The following is a 17,581-nucleotide window of genomic DNA, read 5'->3' as shown; positions in this document are numbered from 1 at the left end:
CCATGCCACTCACGCACAACTCCTAGCAGCCAGTCGCATAGCAGCATTGTTAGGACTCTGGGATCAGATCGGCTGTCCACCTTCTCTTCGGGCATAGAGTAAGTGGCACGGGAGACCTAGAGGGAAGGGGTCAAAAATAAACTTTTGGTGAGGACGAAGAAAAGAATAAGAGAAGAAAAACAAAACATTAGTTGAATTGTCACCAATGCATCTAGTGCAGATATGGTACACATACTTTTTAATCTACATACCTTTTTATATGAGCAGATAAATTAAAACACAAACACATGGAACCCAGACTAATATTTGCAATTGTAATTAAAGATCGGTTTTAATCTATTTGAATTGCAGATGAGGCTTGAAGGCTTAAAAAAAAACTACTTATTCTGTCCAAATTAAATGCTTGGATTACTAGGACAGGTGAAGGGATATTTTCACTTGCCCTCCCCAACCTTCATCCAATTAGGCCCCAAGAAATTATATGGGGCCAATTAAATTAAGCTTGAAAAATTGTTTATTCAAAAGTGCATTTAAGCTTCAGTTTTTTGAGGATGAAAACAATATTATAGATAGTGAAACCCTAAAGGAAAAATCTAAAAAACAAATGTTTAACAGGTAGATTAGATATTTTAAGAGATTATGATGTTTGGATCAATAATTCATTGAAATCATTGCATTTTTAGAATAAAATGAAAGAAAACACACAATATAGGCAGCAACCTGATGTTGCAACACTTGCTGATTCAAAAAAAATTAATTTCTGATTTTCATTATTTCAGTGATTGCAAATCAAGCTACCCTTTTTAATCACTGTGAAAGTCTCAGATTAACATAATGCTCTCACTTTGTACAGTAATGGAATTGAGTAATGGTTACTTTTTCGTACTGCTTTTAGAAACAAACTAAACAACATAATTTAACTTAAATAGTTAATGTATGTAATTCTGGTTTCTCAGAGTAACTCAATAGTTTGGTAATTAAAGTACTTTGACAATGATATCAATTTGATCTGTAGGCTAAAATGATCAATTGCAAGGGAAACTTTACTCTTTGACAGCAGATCTTTCCTGGTAATCAATTCAGATACATTTAAGAAAGATTGAGATCCAGAAATTGACTACTTCCTTCTGATTTTGCCACAGCAATGTAAATGGTTGGCTGTATTTATAAATGCAATGTTGACATTACTTGTTTAAATTTGACCAACGACTCTGCCCCCTGCTCCCCCTCAAACAAATACACACACATACATACACTCACGCATACACACTTTAAATTTTTTTCCAAAAGAAAAGGTGTGCTAATTGTGCAAGTCCTAACAAAATTGTTGTAGGTGTTTGCAAATTACCCATTGAATGCCAAAATAGAAAATTGCATTGTATTTCATGCAATACTTAGATCCTGCTTGCTGTACTGTGTCCATCGATTAAAAACATTTAAGGATTGAAACTTACAATAAACTCAACCCTGACTTCCATTTTATGAATTCAGCTCAGCCATTATAATTCATTGATTTTTGTACTGTTCTTGATTTTTTTTTCTAGTGGTTCATTAGGTACTGTACTGGTATACAGAAGTGTTGTTCAGTCTTCTCTTTGTCTGGCAGTGTTGACGTTTGTTAACGTTTCACCTTAACAGGATTCAGCAGATTCTTTCGTGACCTAAATTCTTGAGCCGAAGTGGAGTAAGAGAATGTTTAGCAGGTACTAGCTGAAGCCTGTTTTGCTGTGGGAAAGAGATTTAAAAAAAAACAAAATCTTTATGTTTGTAAGTTGTCTTGGCAATTCTTAATTATTTTCATATAATTGGAGTAAATTCACAAGGCATTTCATACACCATTCACATATACTTAGCCAAGTTAATTACTGCAGCTAAATGCAAAGGGGCTAAATGCTAGATGTGTCATTTTTATAATATTTTCCTCAGCTGGATAAAATTGAAGCTGCATTTCACCACAATATTTTGAACTGAAATCAATAATGTATATTGAAATCTAAAACTTCTCATTTGGCTTGAACTGGGCTTAGTAACAAGTTTTTCTTCAACTTATCCTTGATATCATAAAGGTGAATCAGAGCAAGGGTTATGCAGAATTCATCCACTTGGTGGAGATAATAAATTGTGCATTGTTAAAGAGAGATCAGCATCATACTGCTTGGTATTGGTATTTGAAGCATGTAGCTTGGGGTTGTGTTTATGAATGATGTGATGAGATTCAACAAACAATGAAGTTTTGACAAAGTTATTGAATGTACAAGTTGTAATATACATAAAGCAAGCAGATGAACTAGACCACTCAGTAACATGTAGCATGCAAGTGAAATTCAGAATTTACATAGTTCTCTTTTATTTCCTATATGATTATGATTTACTTGTTATCTAATGTGATCTTGTGAAAAATAGTATCTGAATAGGAAGGCTAGGTTTTTTAATGTTCCATTCAATTTATTTTTTGAATCAATCTCCAGATAGAAAAGGCATCTACTGACCTACCCAATTTTGATTATATTTTTTCATTAAGAATCTTTCCACTAGGTCAATACACAAGTAGTTTTAACTTGCTACATAACTTTTTATCACTTTATTAAAACTAAACATGCTTACTGAAGATAAGGAGATGGTGGAATAAAGAGAAACCAAAGCAGACTACAAAGAACAAATGCAGGGGAGTAAATGAAAGAAAAATTGTTTGGAGACAGTGAAACTCAATAATCTCTTAATCTTCTTGCTTGGTAAAGTTTGATGAATAACTGACTTTGTATCCTCCATCTCCAGTCCCATAACAATAACTGGCTGACAACTGTATCACTCTGATGCAGCCCAAGAATGGATCTTGTCTGTAGAAGGCCATCTGTCCTAACATTTTTCTTCACTATTTTGAGGAAGTGAATGGCTTTTGCTTTATAATTCTCTAAAGCAAGTCAGCCAAGTTTAGCAACACATTACCACGAGAAACAGTGCCTGTTTCATGATGCTGAAATTTTTCATTTCCAAGATGTCTTCCTGTAAACTTGTTCATGATTCTTTCATTCCTGCCCTCAGTTCAATGCAGTCTGTGTAAGTCCAGAATTGCATAAAGTGTGGAAAACAAATACTGCTTTTTTTTTAAATGGATCTACAAAATAAAATCTGTTAACAATAGCTAATATGACCAGATTAAGCCTGGTGATTGCAGGGGGAGGGGGAAACAAAACAACCAATACCTCAGATAATTATAGGAGAAGCAAAATCCACTCTGCCTGAACTCTGGTACACAGAAAAAAAACAGGTTACTGTGAACTTTTGTTTATGAATTGAAATACTCAGGAAATAATAAATGTATGCAAAGAAAACTGCAAGCAGGGGGAAAATCTTAAAAGCTTTTGATGCTGCCATTTTAAATAGATGGTGAAAAATTCAGATACAGCAGCAAGTGTTGGTAATATTTAAAGAATGTATGGCACAGAAATAGACCATCTAACTGGTAACATGACATTCAATTCCCTTATCTAGCTTTGCAATGAATGCATATATACATTTAACTTCAACTGTTTCAGATCCTGAAGCATTTTTTTAATATATTTGATTTCTCACTGACCACCTTCTTCAGGCCTCTGGTTTTGTACTTTCCCAAAAAATAGAACCATAATTTCTGCTTACTGATTACAGACTACAACAGTTTTCAAGACCTCTATTATGTTACCCTCAGCTTTCTTGTTTCAAGAGAAGAGGCACATATAGTTCATCTTTACCTGATGAGTATAACCATGCAGTTTTGGCATCATTCATTTTGCATGCACTCTGGTGCCTTCATATCCTTCATTATGCCAGCCAGAACAGGCCAGTTCTTGTGGTTTTATCAAAGATAATGTAAAATTGATAGATTTATTACAAAAGACTAGACAACATTTTTAGTAAATTATTGAGTTTCTCAGTCAGTTGGAGTACATGCCATTGTTATCCATTATCCAATTTCATTGAAATATAAAGTTATTCAATCACCTATCAAATTAATCAGCAAAATATAAATCTATTCCCAATGACATCCATGAGTTCACCAGTTAACAGGACAAATATCATTGGGGAATATAAACACTTCTGTAAAGGATTATTATTGTTTTGTTTATAATATGATAATGCCATTTTCTGCTATTTCCAATTCATGACCACAAATACATCCAAGGAATGGGTTTACAATAATGCCAAAAGTGCCAAGAAATTTGTATTGAGCAATGAAAGTTATCAGAGTTCTGGCCATGAAATAAATAGCATTCTATTACTCTATTCACTAGCCAAACTGCATTTTATTCCAGAATATGCAGCAGCTCTTTATTTACAAATGTTGCTCTCTTCTCAAAGAAGAAAAGTCACTGGGCTGTTTTTATAATTATCAGCCTCCAATCTCTTCCAGTAGAAAAAGTTCAGTATGTCACTTACTATTTAAATATAAAGTGGGTATTCACGATCAAGAATGCATAGGCAAAGCTAGGTATTTCCATCGATATAGAATATTTTGGGAATATGTGTTTTAGATGAATCTTTTGGAAGAGATTTGACTTCCAGCTGCATTTGATATTTAAAACTCTCCATCTAGCCAATATATCTCACAGGACAATTTACAATTGTAAATTGTAAACTTACTAACCAGTAAGTCTGTGAACTGTGGGAGGAAACCTACGTGGTCACGGGAAGAACATACAAACTTTCATCAAGCAGATGCCAGAATTGAACTCAGGTGCCCTGTGCTGTAATAGCATTGCAATAACTGCTAAGCTACCATGGTGCCCCTGTCAGTCTTTGAGTGTAAAATAACTTCATCTCCTTTCAACCAATTACTTCAAATCCTGGTTTTTGAACTTTCGAAAGGAAATAATTCCTTCCTATTAACCTTGTGTAGGGCCTTCTGTTTTTAAATTTATTTAAATACTTGACAAAATCTATATCCAATCAGAAAAGTAGTGTCCATTATTAAGGACGTCCAGCACCCAGGGCATGCCCTTTTCTCACTGTTACCATCAGGTAGGAGATACAGAAGCCTGAAGGCACACACTCAGCAATTCAGTAACAGCTTCTTCCCCTCTGGCATCTGATTCCTAAATGGACATTGAAGCTTTGGACAATACCTCACTTTCTTTAATATACATGTTTGCTTTTTTTGCACATTTTAAAAAATCTATTCAATATACGTTATTTATTTTGTTTTATTTTTTTCTCTCTGTGGATTATGTATTTCATTGAATTGCTGCTGCTAAGTTAATAAATTTCACATCATCTGCCAGTGATAATAAACCTGGTTCTGATTCTGATCTGCACTCATAGCTATAATGCTGCAGTCCTTTTAACATATTTACATACCTCTGCATCATCTAATGTAATCACATTTTCCTGGAATGTGAATAGAAATGTAGGAGTATTGAATCTGTGGTCCAATCAGTGTTATTAATAATTTTAGTATAACCCCTGTTTCTTATTTCCATTGTAGTATAATGGGTTGATTAGTTATGGCCTTGGTCTTTATGCACTTACAAAATCTCATTGCCTTTTTAAATCTACTTTCCAATATTTTATCATACTTTTCTTAATTTTCCATTAATTTCAGTTTTGCACTTACTATGCTATTCTAAGCTTTCTAGCATGTTAACTTGTGGTATCTGAAATTAGCTTACTTTTTTATGCCATCCTACTACCTATGTATCTTGTCATCCATGTAGCTCTAGATTTGACAAGAGTAATTTTTTTTTAGAATATGTTTACCCTGAACTTCTTGAATCTCCTACTCAAATGCTTCCTTCCCACTGCTGCAGCTCTGATTTAACCTCTCATTAAATCACTTCTCAGCTAATGAAATTAGGTTTACCAGTATTTAGAACCACCCTTTGCCTTGTTCAATAACTCCAGTGTAATACTCCTACCATCGACACAGCTTCATTTCCCAAAACCAAATCTGAAATTGTCTTTAATGTTTGGCTTGTTTTTAAATGTCATAGTTTTCCTGAATATAACGTGGGAATTCTGTGCCTGCTATACTGACTGCTAATATTAGGTTAATTAGAATTCCCACTATTACTGCTGTAGGTCTTTGCATTTGTTTTGCATGGTTCAAAGATTTATAGTACACAGTCAATAGTGTGTTGTTTTATTCAATTCTTCATTTAAACATTCTTCTAATATGTTATCCCTTAACAGGACTGATAGTTTTTAAATAATTGCCATATACCCACGCCCCTCCAAGAAAACATTTCAACTTTTTTTCTTCTACACTTCTTTACAAACTGATCTGAAGATATTGTAAATCTGAATTGAAATTGAAAATGCTCTTAAGTATTCTGGTCAAGCATCCATGGAGAGTGAAACAAATAATTTTTCAGGTCAGAGGTCTCTTAACAGGGACCGTATGTCTTGGTTCTTTTTTACTTGGATGGTTAACCGAAGCATCTCCAGACATGCATCTCTGAGGATTCTGGTCACCTCCTAGATCTATCCCTTCTACATTTATCAATATGAAGGATCTTGATAGCATCTTCAACATCTACAGTTTTGTTAATGCCATCTGAGCTCTATCCTAACCAATCCCCCTCGGTGCTGTCAGCCTGTGTTTGATGTCAGCCTTTCTATTCCAATATTACCACTGATATTCTTCATAAATTCATCATAAATTCTACCCTATTTGGGTTATTAACACTTTTAGCATTCTGATCAAGATCTCGTTAAGCCGTCAATTCCATATCCACTCTTCCATATATTGCTAACTATTCACTCCGTCACTTTAGCTGCCTGTCTCAGTGAAATGTCACATCCGTTTTACCATTAATTCCAGACTCCATCAGCCCAGTGCTCTGACTTTTCTCCATCTTTTCATTTTCAGCTCACTCAAGCCCCTGCTATTCATGCAGTACTACTAGTCTATTAACACTTACCTGCACTTTCTTCAAATCCTCATTTATCCCAAATTTGTGCATTCACTTTTCTCAGTATGTAATTCTAGGCCTACATAATTATGTGAAAATGTTCTCGGTTATGTAGGCCTAGGATTCTCACCTTGCCTCCTTTCAGGCTATCTTCAAAACCCTTGATGTCCACATCTTTGAATATCCTAGGACATTATTAAGGCATATTGTAGCATCTTGATTTGACTGAGTTGCTGTATTTTCACTGTGCCTTACTGCTTACTTGTCCTATCAAAGTGTTCAATGTCTCCATTTAATTGAAAAAAGGACAGAAAGAGATTGTAGCTAATATAATTAATTAATCAGAAATGTAGGATAAAAAAAAGTGGATCTGAGAAGGAAATAATAAATGTATACAAAATAATAAGATGGATGTAAACAACTATTTTGAGATTTTAAGAATTAATGTTGGGACAAATTTCAAAACTAAAAGGAATGTGGATATGATGAGAGACTAATACACTACAGAAGTTCAATGTTCTTGTTAAGATATTTTGGGAGGCGATACAAAATCAAGTATTTTTCAACCTACAAAGTTCACATACAAATGGTTTATGCATCCTTCCTAATTGTATGTCAGTTGTAAAGATGCAGAAGATGGAGTATATTTGGTATTTATCTGATATTCCATAAAACACAAGAGATCATAATCATCCTGGCTTGCTGATCAGAATATACCTATACTATTCAAACTGAAATATACCCACTCTTAATTTGAAGTCAGTTACTTTAAATAATTGGACTATTTGGATTTGTTGCTCAATAAATATATATATAGGATTATTTGAATCACTTAATTAACTCATTCACCTCCATGCAAATAAATTACTTTGAATTATTTGAAATACTCTATTGGATATTAATAATCTGATTAAAATAATCTTCTTAAACTCTTCTTCATTCATTCAATATTTACATATATCCTTACTGCGTTCGATTTTTGTTCTATTCAGTGCACATTTCTTCCTCCTTAACCCTCACCAACTGTGGCTGGAAGAAGAACGTTCCAAAATTGTTTCAGACTAATGTCATGAAGACGACTAGCAGTGGTGACACAAACGTTTATTCCAATCTAAATTTCAACAGGTAATGACTTTGGAAAAGAAATAGAGAACACTTTATTAATTCTGGAATTTTTCTTATACCAGAACTGTACTTTTAAAAGCTTAAATTATAGCAAATAATACCAAGTGTGGGATTGCAGCTTTTTAAATTTCTTTGTACTGCTTCTGATGTACATGCCAAGCCCAATTACATAGATTGTTAGTGGTGAAAATGGGCTCTTGTAGGCTATTGCTAGATTCTCAGCCAAAATTAATTCTATTTAAAATCAGGAAGATGAACATTATCAAAAAACTGATCCCGATACTTAAAAGTTTTCCTTACCTGTAAACATCATTACAAACACAGCAATGGATAATATCCAGGATACTCTGCTATTGGATTCATCGAAGTAAGCCATTAAGTCATGAAAGAAAACACCAAATGACTTAAGTATGCCATATGTGAGGACTTCTGTGAAAAAGAAGGCAATGGCTGTGATCCAGCCCCAGCCTCCATCTGGTGTCTTTGTGTAAACATTTGTTGTCCATCCTGTGTTTTCCTTGAAAACTGTCATTTCCACAGTTTGTTCTCTGCATTTAGAAATGAGATATTTCAGTTTTAAGATGCTTATCTTTCTATTTCACATTAGTGTTATATGCACATGACAGTGCTACCATAATACAACTGTGCAAATTTGAGCAGGCCCTCTAAGCTTGCTTTGTAATTTAGTAAAATTGTGGATGACCTGTTTGTAAACTCAAATCCGCATGATCATCAAACCTCAGTAAACTTTCATCTCCTTGTTTTACTTACTATCTCTCTACCTGCCTTAAAGATGTTAAAAAGCAGTTTCCAGTTTCTTCTGAGGAAGTCAATTCCACAATTTGCTATCCTCAGAAGTTTTCCTCATTTTTGCCTTAATTAGGCACCTCTCATTGTACGATTTCCACAAGAAACATCCTTATTCACATCCTGTAAAGAACCTCAGAATCTTACACATTCCAATTAGTAAACTCCAACTTTAACTCCAGTAAGTAGAAATTTAGCATTTCCAACCTTTTCTCACAAGGCAACTTGTCAATTCCAGGTTTATTCTACCAAGCCTTTAAAACACTTCAAATTCATTAAGGGCTTCCGTTAAATAAGACCACCAAAATTGTCCATAGTACTCCAGATGTGGTCTCACTCGTGTCCTAGTACTGAATTAATACCTCCCTAATTTTCTATTCAGTTCCTTTAGCAATAAATAAAACCCAATTTGATTTTTTCCCATAATTGCTGCATAGATTAGCTTTTTGAATCAAGCACCAGATCTTTACATTGTCTCATGATTTAGATGACTTTCTTTTTGCCAAAATGGAAGATTTCAGATTTTGTCAGACCTTGTCATTCTAGTTGACTTTATATCCATTATATCCTCTTCACAATTGCTTTCTTAACTATATTGCCTCAGTCTTACCTATAGAAACCAGTTGTAATGTAAATTCTGAAAAGCTAAGGCCTAACTCCAATTCCTTTGGCATAACACTTGTTTGTCATTCTATTTACCCCTACTATGGTTCCTGTTATCCAGCCATACTTCCATCCATATTAATGTGTCATCTCCTGCACCATGAGCTTTTGTTATCCATAATATCCTGTGATATGGTACTTTAACGCTTTCTGGATATCAAACATTCGCTGGTTCCTCTTTATCCACAACATACATTACTAGAAAATAGAACATTAGAGCACAGTATGGGCTCCTGGCCCATGATGTTGTGCTGACCTCCACAAACTCGTGTCAGTCCCTCCCCACAGTCCTTAACCCCCTATTTTTCCTATGTCCATGTGCCTGTCTAAGAGTCCCTTAAAAGTCCCTATGGTATCAACCTCTATCACATCCCTGGTAGAGCATTTCAAGCATCTATCACTCTATAACAAACCTACATTTGACATCTCCCCTAAACTTTCCTCCACTCATCTTAAATAGATGTCCTCTGGTATTAGCCACTGCTGCCCTGAAAGAAAGGCACTGGCTGTCCACCCTATCCATGTCTCTCCTAATTGTGTATAGCTCTATCAAATTGGTTTTCCTCCTCCATCATTCCACAGTGAGCCCTAGCTCTCTCAACCTTTCCTCATAAGTCATGTTATCTACTCCAGGCAGCATCCTAGTACATTGTCTCTTCACGTCCTTCCTGTAATGAGGCAACCAGCACCAAACATAATACTCCCAAGTGTGGTGTAACCACGAGTATTATACAGTTGCAACATAACCCCATGGCTCTTGGAACTCAAATCCCTTAACTAGTAAATGCCAGCATACCATAGGCCTTCTTAACCATTCTATCAGCTCATGCAGCAAATTTGAAGGATCTATGGATTTGGACTCAAAGATCCCTTTATTCTTTCTCACCACTAAGAATCCTGTCATTAACCCAGTACTCTGCTTTCAAGTTCAATCTTTCAAAGTCTAACACCTCACACTTTTCTGAATTGAATTCCAACTGCCATTTCTAACCTAGATCGGCATTCTGTCTTATCCTGGACTCTTCCAGAATCCCTAATAATTTAGTCAAATGTGATTTCGCCAAATGTGATTTCGCCTTCACAAAATCATACTGACTTTATTTAAATACCTTGAGTTTTACTAAGTGCTCTGCTTTAGCAAATGAAATAACCACTTCCAAATGACTGTTAAACATCTGGTTTGTTAGCTGTAAGTTCCGTGTTTCTTTGAATAAGAGTGATATTTATTATCAAATGGAATGTTCCTTGAGCTTAAAGAATTTTAGAAAATTAAAATTAATGCACTAATTACCTCAATATCCACAGGAAATTAAAAAGGTGCTGAACTTCTTGCTGGGACGATAAAGCCAATTTTATATGAAAACATGCTGCTGAAGGGGAATGTTACTGTAACCTCAAAGTAAATAAACTGTCAGGGTTTATTTTTTTTTAATTATCTTTGATTTTTAAACAGACTTTTTTTAAGCAGTCAACATCCATTTTTGTATTCATGTTAGGAATTTTGAATACTACAGGCTTTAAAATTTGAAGCTTGTAGTATTTTTATATTCTCATATTGGATTAAAAATTTACTTCACAAATGTCTATTATAGTGAATCAAAACTTGTCATTTTAATTAAACAAATTAAAACTTATGTTTGAAACCTTGGTGCATAAAACAGAGCAGCTGAGTTTCATGTAAAATGTTAAGACCAAGGTGTCCATATGTGCAAGTTACTAAAAACTAACATGCAGGTACAGCAGGTGTTTAGGAAGACTTGTAAATAATCTGTTAGTTTTATTACAATAGGATATGAGTACAGGTGTAATGACATTTTACTCAAACTACTTGAAGTTATGGTGAGACCACACATGGTGTGTTAAGGTTTGACAACCTTACCTAAAAAGGATATACAGTACTGTGCAAGTCTTTGGCACATACATATAGCTAGGGTGCTAAGACTTTTGCACAGCACTGTAGTGATTTTAAGTATTGCACTTAACTGCTACTACAAAAACACAAACTTCATGACATATGTGAGTAATAATATACCTGATTCTAATTTGGGTTTCTGTTGTGGACTGAGAGTGGGAATGGAGCTGGAAGAGGGGAATTATGATTGGGAAAACGGAGGGGGAGGAAGCACCAGGGAGACATTCTATTAATGATTAATAAATTAATTGTTTGTAATTGAATGACCTCGCCTGCTGACTCAGGGCTGGGTGTGTCTGCACCTGTGTAACCCACCCATCCCTAGCACTCTGTCACCTGTCCCATACCCCACCCATACGCTCAACTCTTAATATTCCCAATATTCTTTGCTCTTGCCAGATTTACAAACTCGCTCTCTGCTCCATGTTGATAGATACAGTACTGTGCAAAAGTCTTAGGCACCCTAGCTTTTGCTCAGTACTTTAGTTTCCATATAAGGAATGCAGTGAATACTGGTTTCAAAATGTTGGGTTTAGTATAGGAGCAGAATTAGACCATTCAGTTCATTGAGTTGCTCTAGCAATCATAGCTGATTTATTATTCCCTTAACCTCATTCTACCTTCTCCCCATAACCTTTTATGCCCTTACTAATTAACATCTTCTCCATGTCCACTCTATCCAGGCCTTTCAAATTTGGTAGTTTCAATGAAATCCCTCCTCATCCTTCTCAGCTCAAGCAAGTATAGACCCAAAGTCACCAAATGTTCCTCATCCATTAACCCTTTCATCTCTGGTATCATTCTAAAAGGCCTCTTCTGGACCCACTTCAATGCCAACACATCTTTCCTTAGAGGCAGGGCCTAAAACTTCTCAAAGTACTTCAAATGTGATCTGACCAGCACTTTATAAAGCGTTCAATTCATGCTGGTCCTTGCAAAATATATGTTAACATTGCACGTATCTTCCTTACTACCAGCTCAACTTGCAGGTTCGCCTTTTGGGAAACCTGCACTAAGATTCCCAAGTCCCTTTGCACCTCCAGTTTCTCTTCCCATTTAAAAGACTGTGTATGCCTTTATTCCTTCTATCAAAATGCATGACCATACACTTTCCAGTGCCACTTCTTGTTTAGTAGGCTCGTGTGGCACCTTGTCAAAGGTCTTTTGAAAATCCAAGTGAAAAACATCCACTGACTTTCCTTTGTCTATCCTGCCTGCTACTGTCTTTCCTAAGCACCTTCTCTTTAGTAATAACAATTACATTTACTTCTGCACCCCGCCCCCCACTTCCATTTCTGGCATGTTGCTCTTGTCTTGCATTAGGAAGACAGATACAAAATACTTAAGCTCATCTGCCATTTCTTTATTCTCCATTACTATTCTTCAGTGTCATTTTTCAGTCTAATATCCACCCTGGCCTCTTTTTAAGTATTCGAATGCTCATTTATGTTAGCTAGCTTGCCTTCATATTTCATCTTTTCTCCACATTGTTTTTTTAATGTTTTTTGTTGGTTTTTAAGTTAACCAATATTCTCGCTTCCCACTAATCTTACCAGTTATCAAATGCCCTCCTTTTTGCTTTTATGCTGTCTTTGACTTCCCGCATCAGCTGTGGTTGCTCTTTCTTTTGGATGAAATGATCCTGCATCTTATGAATTACTCCCAGTAGCTTTGGCCATTGCTGCCCTACTCGCATCCCCTTTCCATCAACTTTACCTAGTTTATGAGAGAGATGTTTGCCTTGGGTGAGGTTGAACAGGCTATGCCTGTATTCTCCAGAGTTTAGAACAAGATGAGATTGCATTAAAATTTTTAAAAATTCTTGCAGGGCTGGACAGGTTGGATACAGGGAGAATGCTTTCCATGGCTAAGGCATTCAGAATTAAAAGTCATAGTTTCAAAATTAAGGGTACTCTATAAAGAATTGTGCCTGACAAATTCTCTACATTTTAAGGGTGGGAGATGTATGTAATTCTGTACAGTGGAGTACTGAAAAGGTTCAGTAAGTAACAGTATTCAATCTGATTCATAGATTTTTGGCTATTAAAAGATTCAAGGCATATGGGGATAGTGCAGATACATGCAGATAGGCCATGGCAGTTGTAAGGATAAGCAGTTTTACAGGAGCAAGTGCAAATGACCAAAACCCTACTCCTGCTCCTATTTCAAACCTTATGTAATTTCTGAAGTTATATTTTATATGTTTTTAAAGTTTCTAAAAGTTGAGCTGGCAGAAAGGTCATCTATAAAACAGAGAATGTAGTTGGACAGGACATCAATCCTGATGAATTTCCCTTGCTAGCCAATGTTTGTAGCAATTAACAAGAATGTTTGCTAGTACATTTGAAAAATATAGAGGATCCACCCTGTCTTCTTCCCTGCTTGAGCAAAGCAAAGTTTATGTAGTGTCATAAGGCAATCCACAATTTATAGGACTGTACTTTAAAAAAAATAAAACAGCCTCTGCCATTCTAGTAGCATCAAATTTACTTTATTTGGAGGCTTCCTATCTGCACAATCAACGCTGGAATAGCAGTAATGCAATGCAAGATATAAAACATAATTTCATTCCATGGTTCCCACTATAACTATCTACATTTAAAGACTGTCGGTATCAAATTTGCATCTGCTCCCTGCGACCACTAGGGTTTCCCCACGATAAGACTGCTCCAGAGAGCTGGTTTAGATTTGAGGAGCTGAATACCTTCTAGGTAGTAAGAACATATGAAATAAGGGAATAACGTCTATTTCTTTTCCCATTTCCCCAACAGTCTTGTATTTTAGTTGCAGCAGCTAATTCAATGTAGACCCTATAAGAATTTATTGCTAACTGCTATTCTACATATAGAAAATGGTGTTCATCAATGGATGCTAAATTTAAAGCTTCGGTTATAAAGGGAAGGAAAACAAATATCCTAAGTGCTAACTGATTATCTGTGAACAAATTCAAAGAAATAGAAATGTTGATTATATAATTAACAAATCATTCAAAGAAGTTGAGCCTTGGCAGTTTACAAATACCCTAACCCAATGAGGAGACTCAACTGCTAGATGAAGTAATGCATTAAGACAACTAGGACAGTTGTTGCACCATCTGCTGGCTATTTTGTACGTCAACTGACTGCACCGAGTCTGCTTCAACAGCTGGAGGAGCACCAAACACCAAATGTCAAAGCGTTTTTCCCCCTGCCGAAAAACCGGCTGCAGTTCACTGCACCAATTTAAAAACTGTCGCGTTTTAGTAGACAAATTATTCATTTTTCTTCCGTGAGATATTTTCAGTAACAAAAAGTGGTGAGGAGACCGGAAAAAAAAGATAATGGTTGTAATTTTAAACATTAAGAGTATAACATATTGTACACTTGTTAAATTGCGCAAGGAGGCGAATTCGATGTCTGCAGAACGCCCCGCTGAGATCGCTTGCTGTAAGTGATGCAGTAAATTGCACTCAACACTTCCTCTTACAGTAAAAGCGAAGAGTATTTATAATACCTTACCAAGAAATGAACCAGTTCGAAATCTATTTCGCTGCTTTTAAATATCTGACTGGAATTTCGTACCTACTTCAGCACGTTGTAAACGTGTAAAGTAAATACGGGATTTACGCGTGGTCCAATTATTTGGTATCACCCGGAATTTCATAAGTTATCTCGACTGTGCATTGAGTTTTCCGGCGTGCTCTCAAACCTTTGATTGCTACTGTACTCACCAGCAGAGTTCCTCAGCTCAGCTCAAATGTGATCGGGACCCAGCAATGCGTCGCAAATTAACGCAAGTTGTTGACCTGATTTTTGGGGCTACGACGGAAACAAAAACAAATCTAAGCTTCCAAACAAACCTATGATTTAAAAAAAAATTGAACCGCTTATGTTTAACGAAAGCAAAACAGAAAATTGCTGGCCTCGAAAGATGACATCAGTGGGACAACCATTTGGATCCTAGACACAACGAACGTACGATCAAAAAGTTTCACTGACAAATACAATCTTCGAGAGCTTTTTCTTAAAAAATAGAAATATTGTACAACATCAATCCCGCGCAAATTGATATTCATCGATTAGAAATGATCATCTAAAAGGTTTTTACTGAAGGTGCAGGATGCTCCAATTATTTAAAGGTTGATTAAGAACTAGTTCTGCGGCAGAAGATCTTACCTCTATCTTACCCCAGGCAAAATGTACAGATTCTGCCGGTGTTTGCACAGAGACATCGGTTATAACCCTAACATCATGAACAGGTTAACTATTTTAATGCTGTTGCTCACAGCTGCTAATGCGGTGTGCTCCAAGGTCGGCTCCTCTCCAGCTCGGGGTCACGCTCGCTGCAACTCTGAGCAGGATGATTTTCTCCAGTAATTCGACTGTCACCCCTTTCCCTTGCGATTACTTTAACGTCGCTCCTCGCTTGCGTTGATATAGACCGGCTGGAGCCGGTCTCCGCGCACGCAAAGCGTGGCTGCGCATCGCGTGCACGAGCGCCTCCTGTCGGTGTACCGGCTGCGAGCAAACAGTTTGATGCAAGGATCTCTTCTTCGAGGCGGCGCGCTTCCAGCTTCCTCGAGCCTACCTTTTCTGTGATGGAGAGCGAGCATCGTGCACGTGCGCCACCACCGGGTTAAACAGGTCTATTCCAGTTCGCAACGAGATTAAACCGGATGGTTATATTCTTCTAATTTAGCAGACAGTTGTACAAAAGGTAAATGTCAGTAGTTTATTCGGGGGAAGAGAGGAATTAAATATATTCGGCATCCCTCCTACCAACTCACAAAGTAATCTACTTGGTACTTATCAGAAGAGTTTTCAGCATTTTGAAAGCTGCAGTGGTCCCTGTTAACAGTTTTATCGGGCTACTTTCTAAATATATAGGTAGGAACTAAAAGAAACCAAAGTTGGAATTTAGAATTTAGTCGACTCCATTTCCTGAGATTGCCCTACGTCAGGGCTCTATTTTGCAGGTTACAATAAAACATTAATGTGCGAATACTGCTGATACTTTATCTGCTGCAACTTGTAATAAGGAAGTAACATGAATCAAATTCCCTGTACATGAAAACCAACTAATAAAACTTGGCACAGACCAATTGGGATGTAATAGAACACACTGCCAAATGTATGGTCAAAGGTGGCTGTAAGAATCCGCTTAAAGAGAAGTGGAAGGATAGTCCCGTACTTAAGACCTTGGCGGCTGAGGAACTCCTGATGGTTGAGCAATTAAACTTCAGAATGTTTGAGATGTTTTCAGTTGCAAAAGCACTGATATTTTCCAGGTTAGGAAAAGAAGGAAGATAGAAACGGTAGACTGAATTGAAAAGAATGATGAGGATTTTTAAATTGTGAAATGGGAGAGTTGAAGGCCAGTGAAACAACACTGAGGAAGGTAATATAGCAATGTCAATAAATATGGGACTAAGGATCAGTTCAGTGACATAGCATCCAAGAAGTGAGTCAAACTGGAGATGGGCGTTCAACTTGGAAAGACATTAGAGAGAGAAATGTGAACTGAGCTAAGACTGGGGAAAAAGCTGGGATTGAATGTTCCTTGTCATTTGTACTGGTAAACTAGAATAATGGTGGAACTGATGCAATTGACCAGATAATCTCAGTTTTAGAATCTAAGAATTTCATCCAAAAGACCCGCTTATTTATTGTTGATGTTGAGAGCAGAAAGAGTTTAAGAACATGGTTTGTGGGAGTGCAAAAGGAGCCCGATGTTATCTAGGATAAATCATTGAAGGGTGAACAGTCGTGACAGAAGTGAGGGGGATTTGACAGTATTATGTAGTGAAATTAGATCTGACAGTAACTGCTGCCTGACATGCAGAGTTCCTTCAGCATTTTGTGTGTGTTGCTAATAATTACACAAATTGTTCACTATACTCATTCAAGGGTACATCCTTGGGTTTAAGATGATATAGGTGATTAGAGCGATTTCAAATTAACCTATAATTTATTGATCATATTAATTGCACAGACTAACTAGAAACCAGAGCTTAGTTTCACATTAGTATCCTCTGGTTGCTTTTAGTCCAACATATTGCGTCTGAGTTGCTTATCCACCCCTGCACCCACTCTCAGACTCTTAGCTGTCAGATCTGAGATCTCACCCATTACACCATTTGCTGTTGGCCTTTATCTCCTTCCCTTTCACTTTAATCAAAGTATGGAAGTAAAGGCACAACTTAGCAAGC

The 17,581-nt window shown here is 36.5% G+C and overlaps 2 protein-coding genes across 11 annotated transcripts in view; one reads left to right on the top strand and one right to left on the bottom strand.

Annotated features, from left to right (window-relative positions):
- Positions 1-7,997, top strand: part of LOC132380025 (archaemetzincin-2) — a 67,703-nt gene extending 59,706 nt beyond the window's left edge. Inside the window, exon 9 of the transcript XR_009507613.1 lies at positions 7,880-7,997. The gene's annotated coding sequence lies outside the window, so the exon portion shown is untranslated. The remainder of the gene's footprint in view (positions 1-7,879) is intronic.
- Positions 1-15,811, bottom strand: part of LOC132380023 (monocarboxylate transporter 7-like) — a 41,359-nt gene extending 25,548 nt beyond the window's left edge. The window contains exons 1-4 of one of the 10 annotated variants that reach the window (XM_059948488.1): positions 15,549-15,811; positions 15,296-15,395; positions 15,104-15,191; positions 8,313-8,560 (exon numbers count right to left, since the gene is read on the bottom strand). In XM_059948488.1, the coding sequence (XP_059804471.1) occupies positions 8,313-8,544 (232 nt within the window). In that variant the 5' untranslated portion in view covers positions 8,545-8,560; positions 15,104-15,191; positions 15,296-15,395; positions 15,549-15,811. Of the gene's footprint in view, positions 1-13; positions 7,212-7,854; positions 7,917-8,312; positions 8,561-15,103; positions 15,192-15,295; positions 15,396-15,548 lie in introns of those variants that run through there. The other 9 variants (XM_059948492.1, XM_059948487.1, XM_059948493.1 and 6 more) reach the window with 9 other exon arrangements.
- Positions 15,812-17,581: the final 1,770 nt, after the last annotated feature.

The sequence above is a fragment of the Hypanus sabinus genome, chromosome 23 (assembly GCF_030144855.1).
Source record: "Hypanus sabinus isolate sHypSab1 chromosome 23, sHypSab1.hap1, whole genome shotgun sequence".
NCBI classification, from domain to species: Eukaryota; Metazoa; Chordata; class Chondrichthyes; order Myliobatiformes; family Dasyatidae; genus Hypanus; species Hypanus sabinus.
This window is presented reverse-complemented; position numbering and strand designations above follow the sequence as displayed.